The following is a 12337-nucleotide window of genomic DNA, read 5'->3' as shown; positions in this document are numbered from 1 at the left end:
AAATTCACAATTCTTTGCCTAGCAATTCCACGACTAGGAATTTAGCCTAATAATATGCTTGTAGATATGTTATTCACTGCACATAGTTTGCAGTAGCTAAAGAATGGAAATAACCTACTGATATATGTCCACCAATAGTTTACTACTAAATGAAATTAAGGAACATTCATAGAATAGTATGTAGCCATAGAAAGAAAACATTGAGGAAGCTCCAAGTGCTAATAAAGACCAGTTGCCAAGGTATTAAGTGAAAGAAACAAAACTGGAGGGGAAAAAGGAGTGTTTGTGCATGTATATCCACTTACAAGCATGTGTACTATACCCACCTGCATTTGCTTACGTATACACAGAATATCTCTTGGAGATACCCAAGAAATGAATAACATTGGTTACCTCTGAGAGGGAAACTTGGGGACAGGGAAACAGAGGTGAGAGGTGAACTCCCCCCCACCTTTTTAACCTCTTGAATTTTGAAACATTTATTTATTCATCAAATAAATAAACATAATTAAAACCTTAAAGTAAGGAAGGCAGGGAAAGAGAGGGAGAGTGAGAAAGAGACTAGAAATAGATCATATGATAATAATTGAGCTGATCTCTAAGGAAATAACCTGTATGTTTTAATAGTACTTAATTCTACTTTTTAAAGTGTATTTCCATTTTATTTCACTAAAATTATCCTCTTGCAGAAATTATGCCCTTGGGCCAATGAAAGTGAATATTACAGGCAGTGTAAATAGGTATAAGCTATTTAAAGGGCAAGCACTCTGAGGTTTATCATTTGGGAAGAATATCAGTGATCTCTGATTTAATATAGAAATATTAGGTTGTGCCATTACACTGCTTTATGGTATTCACAGAAATGGAAGTGGAGTGTTTATTTCTGACATCGTGAAAGGTGGAGCCGCAGACCTTGATGGGAGATTGATTCAGGGAGACCAGATCTTATCTGTGAATGGGGAGGACATGAGAAGTGCCTCCCAGGAAACAGTGGCCACTATCCTCAAGGTGAGTCCCTCTCTGCTTTCTGCGTGGCTGGTATAACTCAAGTCCAATGGGAACAATTCTAATCTGGCTTGTTTATAAAATGTGTTGAACTTTATGCTGATTCTAGTTTTTTACTAGAGACCTAATATCTGAATATTTTAACCAATCAGGAATAGCTCTAAAAGAAAGCTATTATACTGACTAACAGGATTGAAGGGAACCCTGTTTGGGGATTTAAGCTAGTTTTTCATACTTGTGAGAATTCCAGGTACCCTCAATTGTCCTCTAAATGCATTTGATGGGACAGGTTCTCCTGGAGTCACAAAATGTATCCTCCTGCCTCTTGGGCTATATTAACATGAATTCATCAAATCCAGCGTTTATTGCTTGAAGGAACATTAAAGATTGTTAAAGACCAAGTCCTTCATCTCACAGTGAAGTCTGAGAAAGTAGAATGGCATGCCCAAGATCTCAGAGCTGCACTTAAGGGGTTTTCCTAACACCCAAGCTGTCTCTTACTGAAGTTGCCGGGAGGCAAGGCTCAAGGTTCCCTTCTAAGTGTCTCTGCCACATGCCTACCTCACTTGGAAGAAACTGGTTAATACAAATTCTTGTAAATTGCCCTTCAACTATAACCAGGTGTATCTCATTTTGTTTCACAAATACTATAGCTGTAGGAGCTTTTGCAAAGATAAATGAATTTTATTTTAAAATCCTGCTTTCCTAAAATAGTCAACTATCAGTTATTACTCAAGAGAGGACTTGTATTAGATTACCTCTGTGTTTGATTTTTCTGTCCTCCTTTTCACCACTCTTTCTTAATCATTTCACTGCTCGCAAATACTTTCATCCGAAGGGAAAAGGAAGAGAAAGGAGGTGAATTGAAATGTAATCCTTTTAATGTGTTTAAAGAAGTCGCAAAATCATGAGATGAATAGCATTGAGTTGATAAATTTTTGTAACCTTGTGTGATTTTTTTTTTTTTTTTTTTTGCGGTACGCGGGCCTCTCACTGTTGTGGCCTCTCCCATTGCGGAGCATGTGCTCTGACGCACAGGCTCAGCGGCCATGGCTCACGGACCCAGCCGCTCCGCGGCATGTGGGATCCTCCCGGACCGGGGCATGAACCCGCATCCCCTGCATCGGCAGACGGACTCTTAACCACTGCGCCACCAGGGAAGTCCTGTGTGATTTTTTTTGATAACTGAATTTCCTTTCTACCTGCAACTTTCATCAGCCATTTACAGTTCTTGGCTGCAGAGAGATGAGTGGAGGCACTGCCATGAGAATTTAGAACACAAATCCTACTGTTTTTCACCTCTGTTCTTTTCTTGTCTTCCCAAGTGTGCACAGGGGCTTGTGCAGCTAGAGATTGGAAGACTCCGAGCTGGTTCCTGGACCTCGTCGAGGAAGACATCACAGAACAGTCAGGTTGTTGATGGCTTCCCGTTAGACTGGCTCACCTGTCCCAATTGGGAGAAAGTTGCCCATTTCATAAATGGTTATTTGGAAGTAAAGTGTAATATACAGCATATTCACAACACCAAGTTTGGTGTACTTTAATGTGTTTGAAATAAAAAGTGAAAGGTGGGATGGGAATTCATTAATCCCTAGATTTTTCTCTCCTTTATTGCCTGCAAATGTTTTCTTAGAACCCCTTTTCTCTCCCACTATTAGTTCTATATTGCCTAGGCATTGCATGTACACAGCTGTGTTTATTTAAAAAAGAAAGAAGTAACATCTGGTGGCAATTTGACCCTCATTAGCACAACATTGTTCTATTCATTCAATTAAATATTGCTATAAAGTTAACTTGTGAATAGCCACTCACACATGCTGAGAGCAATTAATGGTATATTCCTGGGAGAGCAAAGGGGGGGTGGTTTCTCCTGTGAGAGGGAGGCCTTAGTGGGTGATATTTTGTGGGTTAGCAAACATCTCATGTTTATTTGCAAGGCTGATGTAAGTGCCACTTTTTTTTCAACAAAGTATATTTCACTGTATTTTTTTTTTTCATTGTAATGGCTGACAAAATCAAGACGGTAGATGATATGTTAAATTTGGGACTTAATGAAACTGTAGAAACTTACATGTGACCCCCAGTCCCTTTTGTGGGTTATTAGATGGGCCTTTGTTTTGAGGTTAAAAAGCATGACTTTTGGTCTCCTTCCTAATTTCCTTAAAGCCTCTCCAAGGCCTTTGTTTAGATGATGTTCTGATTTTATGGTTAGCACACAGGTGCTTCTGGAATTAAGTTAGCTGCCCCTTTTGCCTCATTGGTGTTAGAAAATGAGTGAAGAAAAAAACAACATTGTTCAGATAGGACCACAGATTAACTGGCTTATTTTAGATAATCATCAGAGCAATCAAACCCAATAAACATCATGTTAAGTTTGGAACTTTTTTTTTTTTTTTTTGCATTTCTGGTTTATGTAATGGGCAGCAAATATCATGTGTACGAAGAGACAGTGGTGCAGTAGGATTCTAGAGGTCAGTAGTTGGTGAGGACTCTGACTAGACTTGTATCAAAAGTGGGAACTTGAGATGCAAAATAGTTGTCTCAACTTCTTCCTTAATGGAAGGTTCAACTTGAGTGATTTCATTGAAGCCCTATTGTACATAGGGGTTAGAATGAAGAATGAACAATGCTGGAGATGAAACTTTTCTTCCTGGAGAGTATGGGAGGGCAACACAGAAGGGGTTCAATTGGGTCTCACTCCAAAAGGAGTTTGATAGAGTGAAAAGAGAGAAAAGGTATCCCAGACAAAGGGTGTAGCATAGGCAAAGGCACAAAGGGGTACAAGGAATTCCAGTGTTTTAAGAAAATTTTGGACTGACAGGTGAGGTGGTAGGTAGAACTGGATTTCTGTCCTTGAGGAATGTATATGTGCACCTTAGTGATGAATAAAGTTTATACTCAGGTTAAATACAAAACTAACACATTTAGAGGCTCTATTATTAAAGGTCAAAAACCCACCATGACCATTTATCTGTTATGTAAATGTGAGCTGTCATATTTCAGAAACCTGGGACGAAGTATCAAATACTTTTCTTTAACCTCTTTGCACAGAATTTTTATTTCAGAGGGTAGAAGTTTAATTCAATTTTAAGCAAAGCAGAAATATATTTTATCCTTACTTTGTCCTTAAAATTATGACCTAGATGATATGAGAGTCTGTACTGATATGTAGCTAATGGGAAGAAGAAGGCTTGTAGCAGGCTGTGAAAAGGAAGTTTCCTCCATCTTCAGAAATTGAATATCAGCCCATGACCCAGATGGAGAAAAAGAGGAACCCATTCCCAAACATTTACCCTCCAAACCTTCTTAAAGCAGTCAGGACTCTCTAGGAGCACAGATTTACTTCTGGGCATTTATAAGATAGGGAGACAGATGCCTCCTTTTGAGGGTCTAGGAGAATTTTAACTCGTTGACTTGGCCTAGAGAAAGTGGGTTCATTAAGAGAGATCTTCTAGCCATGGGGCTACCAAGCCTCTTTTTTAAAAATGTGTTTTCCTACCAACCAGGAAAGAGTATCTTTACTCTGCAGAGGAAAATGTATAATGGTAAAAACACTTGAGAAATCTTTTCTTCAGATAACTGAGGGAGCACTGCCAGGCAAAGTTCATATTTCTAAAGGCCTTGACAAACACAATGTTCTGAGATTTTGTTTAGGCAAAGGTTATAATATGCTGTACTTCCTCATTTCTGAGTAGTTATCTATTATAGCACCATTGATTTAAATCATATCCTTTCAGGAAAAATATAAAAACACTCCTTTATATATATATCCACTGTGAAGTGTACTGATGTCTGTAACTTATTCTGAAGTGAATTTTTTTAAAGGCAAATTGAGTGATGAATAGATATGTAACAAAAAATGTATAGTAAAATATTAATTGTGGAATCTAGGTGGTGTGTCTACTGCATCATTCAACTTTTCTGTATATTTGAAATTTTTCATATTTAAAGAATGTTAAAATATTAAATTCATCATACTAAGGAAATGGATCAAATTATAATTTGTCAGGTAATTATGGTCTTAGGTTTACCTCAAAATTTTGAGGCAGTTTAAGCATAAACGTGAGACTTCGGTAGAAAAAATTCTTTATTCATTAGTGGTGTCATTGTTTTCTGCATTGGAAAGATCCTTCACTGTGCATATGATTTTCATTGCATATGATTTTCATTGAATAACCACTAGCCAAACATGACTATACATTATCTAAATTTATTTAAATAAATGTTAGATTTATTTTTAAATGACAGTAATGGAGGTATAGCAGATTGAGCTGAATTATTACCAACTCTAGGAAAATCTTTGAGGAAAAAAAATTTTAATATTCCTAAAATAATATATTCCCCTGATATTTACTGCTTTTTCTTACAGTTGAGGGTTCTCTTTGATCAAGTTTCTATAAATCTAGATTTTATTATATTTGTTTTAGCAAAATAGATGAGTAATTTAGATAAAAAGAAAATAAATGTTACCTGTAGTCCCAAATGACACTTAGTGACATTAACTGATCATATGTAAACACTGTGTAACAGGCTAGGAAAATGTTTCTGATTTCATGTGGAGCACAAAAAGCTGAAATTACTGCACGTTTTCTACCTTGATGATTGAAACCACATATAAAAGCACATATAATGGAGAAAACAGTGGAGCAAATGTTAAATGGGATTGTTTAGGGTGATAAGAGAGAGAGTGTGAGTAATTTTTGTTTGCTGGCCTCCACAGAATTTTCTATTACATGGTTATGGTTACTTCAGTAAGTAAAATAGTAATAATAAGTATGAATTTCTAAAACTGACCACTGAGTTTCCTTTTCAGCAGAGTCAGCACAGCACACACAGCAACCTTCATCCTTCCCTTGCTCCTGTTATCACCAGCCTGCAAAACCTGGTCAGCACACAAAGAGCTTTGGATCTTTCCCCAAAAAACTCAGGTATTACTTGAGATATACCCTCAGCAAAACGATCCTGTTACCCAATTAAAAAAAATTTTTTTTAATTTTTATTGGAGTATAGTTGATTTACAATGTTGTGTTAGTTTCAGGTGTACAGCAAAAATATTTTTAAATCTTTGAACATGGCCACATAAGCCCCAAGCTTTCTGAAAGGCCTGTTCTAAAGGAAGGAAAGCCATAGAGATTCATTTTTGGAATGTGCCTTTAACTTTACACATGAAAAAGAGAAAAGCAGAAATCTAAAGTACTTCATAAAGTAAAACCATTTCCAAAGAGAAAGTTTAAAAATTACAGGTCCCTCGGGGAAGGTCAGAAGTGCATATCCCATCATGGGTGAGGTGGGGAAGGTATCTTTTTAAGCCTTTCCTTGGGTAAGGTTATCTTTGATTAAGGCAGAAAAATGTTCAGTGAAACAAAAATGGCTCATCCTTCAAGTCATTTAATCACCATATTCCAGGCAGCGGCTGCTACAGGCCATCAGCTTTTGTCAGACCAAACGATTATGACCACATCTGTCTCAAACAGAGAGGACTTGTTTAAAATAGAGGACATAGCCCCTGATTGATGGTCGCCAGTTTGAATTTTGAGAAAGGGTATAATGCCTGCTTGCCTCAGTATTCCCTCCTGAAAGACCTAGAAAATGATACCATTTTCATGGGACAATATTATATCCTAAATATGTTGTCTCTTTTAAAAAGCTAATTTGTTGTTTCTTCATAGGCGCAGATGTGGGACTAAGGACCATTGAGATAATCAGGGTAAGTTAGTTATTTTGCTTTTTTTCTAATTTGTGTTGCATAATATGTACATCTTTCCCTCAATACAGTATATTGGATTGTTAGTGTGTTCTTTTAAGTTACTGAAGGCAATATATGATCTATGTAACACAAGCAGTCTTAGGAAAATACAGTAAAGCACATACATGACCACTGTGAACTTTTTGGTGCACCACATTCACTTCATTTTGCGCACTGTGTTTAAGTTTTAAAAAACAAAAAATGGTATCATATAAGACATACTCTTGTAGCTTGTCTTTTTTACTTTAAAGCATGGACTTTTAGCTGTGTGAATAACTATTTTTTGACAGCAGATGGTATGATTTTTGTCAGTTATGTAGTATTCCCTTCTATGAATGTGCTGTAATTTTTCTTAACCAATGTCCTCTTATTAAACAATTAGCATATTTCTCAACTTTCGCCATCTTTTATAGCAAAATGTCTTTGTACTTTCTTTTTGGCTCATATCATGGGTGATTTCTTTAGGATTAACTCTTAGACATGCAATTGTTGAGTCAAAACCCACACTTGTTGAAAGGCTTTTATATATAATGCCAAATTGCCCTCCTGAGAAGATTGTGTAAAATGCATTTCAGTTCATAAAGTTGTCAAATCCTGATTTTCAGACTCCTGATAATCCTGTGCGATTTTTCAGACTCCTGTGTGATATCCAGAATATCGGCAAGCAGTTTTATTTTGCTTATTCTTACCACCATTAAATTTGGGCTTCAAGAAATAGTGAAAAAAATTATGACCTTGTTGTAATCATGGATCAACTTCAGTAAAGTGATATCCAGCTTAACTTAGTTCTCTGGACTCAGTTATAGTTGTGTTTAAAGACACTGCCATTTATTAGCTCTGTGACCTTTGTCAAGTTACTTAACCTCAATTTGCTTATCTGTAGATTGGGGGTGATAACCCTTACCTCACAAGGTAAATCTTGTTGTGTGGATTAAATGAGGTGTAATGCATACAGTATACTTAGCATAGTACCTAGTTCATCATGAATGTCCAGGAATTCATTATTATTAACTACAGCTTTGACTAAATCTGCCTTATTTGTTGCCAGTATCTTTCCACCAGAGTGGCAACTCAAATGTTCCTCGGATGGGGAAGTTTAATGTACCAACATGTGCATAATTATGGATAAATTAAGGAAACATCACAATGGATTTGAACAAAGCCAAATTATTCCATAAATTTCTCCTCATTCCAAGATTTATAACATATCATTTTATGTTTCCATAGTCATTTCAGTTGCTTGTTTTTACAGGCTTTTATAAAAAGGCCTGCTTCTACCCACCCTGTTCTCCCACATATGGTCCGAGAAGAAACTTCATAATGAAACGCATCTTACCATTTGCGTGTAGGGTTTTACTATTGATGCATTCAGAAAACAGAAGCTAGACACAAACACTTTGGAAAACAGAATATTAAAGTTGTTGTCATTTTGTTCTTTTTCCTTTGTCCAACTTTATCTAGGTCAAATTGAAACACACTAACCTGTGTATATTTTTAAGTGATCAGATAAAACTGCAGAAGCCTTGCAACCCTGTAGGTCCCCTTTCTGCAACCACTCCCCTAACATTTATGTCATTGTTGTCATATGTTTCCATCTACATAAATTGAGAACCCTACCAGACAATGGTATCATCTTGGCTTTAAACTGTCCTGCATATTTGAAAAAACTTAACAAGAAATCGATCACATTTTACTGGTTCTTTGCATGTTGAGTAACTTAGGGGTTTTTCCCAGCCCTGGTGAATGTTACGCTGTGTAGACTCTGAAGAATGCTGGTGTTTATGTTTTTGCAGGCATCCACCCATTTAGGCTCAGACTGCAAGTTATGTCACCTTTTGTAAGTGGTGGTTCAAAACTCAGTTCAGTTCCCGAGTGTGGGTCTGTCCCTCATGTGCGTGGCTTAGACTGAGCCTGAGAATTCTGTGGCTTCACTCACAGAGGGACAGGATCCCCTTCTCCGACTCTCTCTACTCTAGTTTTCTTCCTTCATTCTCCAGCCATCAGGGCTCCTTTTCCTGGTTCCTGTGACCAGAAAGATGGGAGTTAACATCAAAGTTTTAGCAGTTTGCCCCACCTTTACAGCTCCTTGACTGGGTCTTGTCTTCAGGACAAAGCTGCCAGGAAAACAACTGGGAGATACACCCTCTGCTGTCGTTTCTCCAAGTTTTGGCTCTCCACCACAATTTCTTTGAGTTTCTTTACTTTTCAGAAGTCTCAGGTAGTTGTACTTTAAATTTTGACAAGAGGTCTTCATTTTCATCAGTAGGAGAAAGATGCTATAGAGTGTGTATGCCACCATGCTGAAACTGGAACTTGTCATTTATTCTTTTCGTGATTTTTAAAATGTTAACCCTGGGATATAAATGTGGGGGAAACCTGCACAAAGGCCAGAATCTCTTCACCAGGGTTGGAGGAAACAAACTGCCTCATCTCATAATCTCAGAGAACATTTTCGGTCGCATGTTACTTCTCCCTCCAAACTCTGTAGTCACTACAGTGGGTGTCCTCAAAGATCCTTTGTTCTAGCACAGTCCTGCAGCTCTTTCAGAGCCAAGTGTGTTTGTTCACACCCAGAAGAGCATGAGATGTGCAGTAATTTAATTGTAAACACCATATGAGGACATACTTGCCAAGTCTGCATCAAAATTGGCCACTAAACTGAGCAGTAGCATAGGGTTGTTTTTCGTTGTTTTTTTTGTTTGTTTTTACTCCTCCTGTTGCCTTTTACTGAGCCCTTTCTGTGGGCCAGGACTGCACTATATCACCTCATCTAATCCTCAGATCAACACTGTGAGGTAGGTGGTTTTCTTCCCACTTTATGAGTAGGGATGGAAGCTCTAAGAGGTTAAGGAACTTCTTTAGCAACCCCAGCTAATTAAGTACTCCAGCTAATTAAGAGCTGAAACACTGGTCTTTCTGACTTCAAAGGCGCTATGGTTAACTCCTATGTTACCCTAACCTCCTGCCTCACGGAGGGATTTTATTCAACAGCTATCTGGGGACAGTCAGGTTGTGGCTCTTTGTTAAACATATAAGCCTTGTTTTCCTTCGTTTTTTAGGAGCTCAGCGATGCCCTTGGAATCAGTATTGCTGGAGGAAAAGGAAGTCCCTTAGGAGATATCCCAATATTTATTGCCATGATTCAGGCCAGCGGTGTGGCAGCACGTACACAGAAGCTTAAAGTAAACAAAGGGGATGGTGAAGTGCTCTCAGCATGTGATGCGGTGGGTGGGAGAAGATGTGGCAGCCAGGGGCACTGTGTTTAAAACTGGAATTCCAGCAGCTATCAGAGACCCACACTGAGGGCAAAATGCATTGGAGAAAGTTTATACCTGAAATTCATTATGTCCCTGAACATATAAAAATAGTATCATTTGTGTCAAAACTTCTCAATGAAAGAAGAAATTGCAGATCATTTGCAAAGCCTCCCATATCATTTTTAGCACCTCATTCCACCCAAAATTGATTTTCACCTGAGAGATTTGACCTTAGACTCTTCCTTCCACCAAAAGAATCAACATCCTTATGAATTTTTTTTCCCCCATCGCTCCTTAATCTTAACTAAGGTAGAAAAAATAAAGCAGAAAACATTTTGCTTCCTCAATAGAGCTTTATTGAACAGGTAATTTGTACACCCCACTATTACTGGCAAATGGATATATGCAACACTACCATTACCCAGGTACAAAAGTGGCCTGCCGGGCCTTTTAATAATCAAATCTGACCCCTTTCTTGTTTCTCTGATCAGTCTGTATTTGGGGAAAGCCATAAAAATTCCTCATGCTTCTGGAACATGCATACACAATAGAGACACAGAATCTTCACAATAGCCACAAATGGGAAATATGACTTACAAAGAATTTTAAGCATTCTTCTCAAATTTAATTTTTCTTAATGATAGTGATTTTTCTCCCACTTTTGTACCTCCAGGTTGGAGATCGGATTGTCAGCATTAATGGGCAACCTTTGGATGGGCTGTCTCATGTGGATGTGGTTAATCTGCTGAAGAACGCCTACGGGCGCATTATCCTGCAGGTATTGCGATCAATGGAACTCGCAGCTGCGAGAGGCAGATAAGTGGTGTGCAAAAAAGATTGAGCGTCACTGGCAGGAGGCATCACCGCCCAGCAGGGTGCCTGCCGATGTGAATTATGAAGGTTGAAAGCAAGAAATTATTATTTGTATTCAGAAATTCTTTAATGCCACCCATACAGGCAGTGAACATGATTATATGAAAGCATAACAAGGGGAGAAAAATTACCCTTTGCTTCACATGATAAATCAACAAGGCTTTTAGCTTCTGGCGTTCTTTTGTAAATCAAAGTTTGCAAGGAATAGAAAATGGTTTCTTTTCTTATGCCCCAAAACTGTGTCTGAACTGCCCAAGTGCTGTTTCTTCCACTCCTTTTAAAGGAAGGGAAAAGTCACAATGCTTTTTCTCCTGTAGCATAAATGATTGCCAACACTGCTAAATGCTCACCACATAGTAGTCATCAACTAAGGCAGACAATCATATTTCAGCGGTGGTCCCCAAGAGTATTGTCCAGAGGCACAGGGAAATACACCAGGAAGTAAAAACGAGGTGTGCTGTTAATCACCCCTCCTTCGATTTCAGCACTTTGAATATCTCTGAGATTGATATCGTGTAGTGAGTGAGAAGCAGCGTACTGGCAGCAAATTTTGTTAATGAGTTCCCCGCAAAATGTATGATTATAATCACCATACTTCTGCAGGGGTAGTATTAAATGGTTTATAGGTAAAAAGAATAAAATCCACCATTTCGTATCTCAGAGAAAGGGCAAGCCAGCCCCTCCAATCATTCTAGCCTTTAAATAATCAGTTCAAATTGAAAAACCATTACTTTGGGGAGGACCAATTTGTGGTGCTTAACTCTCACATCTCAAACGTCTAAGTCCAAAGTGCCGAAACAGACATTTAAGAAAAAGGCAGTGGCTTTCAGTATGTAGGAAGGGAATTGTAAAGTACTGCCAGTGGTTTCAAGGGAGTTTACGTGATAGGCAACATATTATTCAATGATCTGGGTCCTCAAGTTTCTGTTGAACACAAACAGGAACGCTGTGTGGACTGGCTGTAGAGTCGACTTCCTTTGTCCTCATCCTCAGGGGTTACCTCTCATTCCACCTTCCACTGCTCCATCATCCTCAGAACCTGCACTGCAAATCCTTGCTTTTTCTTGTTTGCAGCCCTTGCTCTTCCTTCGAGTTATGCTGACCCCTAGAGGCCATACAAGTGCAACTCTTCGATCGCAGAGCTGTGGCCCATTAGTTATACAGAATTTTACCAGGAAGTTATCAAATGATAACTATGTCAAGAAAAAAAAAAAGTGTTTCCCGTAGCAGAATCTAATATTATTAACGTTTTTATATACCAATATAATTTGTTCAGCTCCACCTTCTTCACAAAGAAATGAGAAGACATGGTGTAAAAGTGTAACATGACTTAAAGTACTTTAAGTGGAAATGAACTCATGCTCTCCCATGAAGAATTAACCCTTCATTCAGCCAAATTTGCCACTATCAACATACTTTTGAAGGGATTCCTTATTTTTCCTATTTCTGCATTTTA

At 38.2% G+C, this 12337-nt stretch overlaps 1 protein-coding gene across 3 annotated transcripts in view; it reads left to right on the top strand.

Annotated features, from left to right (window-relative positions):
- PATJ (PATJ crumbs cell polarity complex component) overlaps positions 1–12337 on the top strand; it is a 353889-nt gene that overhangs the window by 315156 nt on the left and 26396 nt on the right. For 2 of the 3 annotated variants that reach the window (XM_067006873.1, XM_067006872.1), the window contains exons 37-42: positions 861–1008; positions 2331–2417; positions 5822–5933; positions 6675–6712; positions 9811–9933; positions 10682–10786. In XM_067006873.1, the coding sequence (XP_066862974.1) occupies positions 861–1008; positions 2331–2417; positions 5822–5933; positions 6675–6712; positions 9811–9933; positions 10682–10786 (613 nt within the window). Of the gene's footprint in view, positions 1–860; positions 1009–2330; positions 2418–5818; positions 5934–6674; positions 6713–9810; positions 9934–10681; positions 10787–12337 lie in introns of all 3 variants that reach the window. The other variant, XM_059083193.2, reaches the window with a different exon arrangement.

The sequence above is a fragment of the Kogia breviceps genome, chromosome 1 (assembly GCF_026419965.1).
Source record: "Kogia breviceps isolate mKogBre1 chromosome 1, mKogBre1 haplotype 1, whole genome shotgun sequence".
Taxonomy (NCBI): Eukaryota; Metazoa; Chordata; class Mammalia; order Artiodactyla; family Physeteridae; genus Kogia; species Kogia breviceps.
Note: the sequence above shows the minus strand (reverse complement) of the source record. Positions and strands in the feature narration are given on the sequence as shown.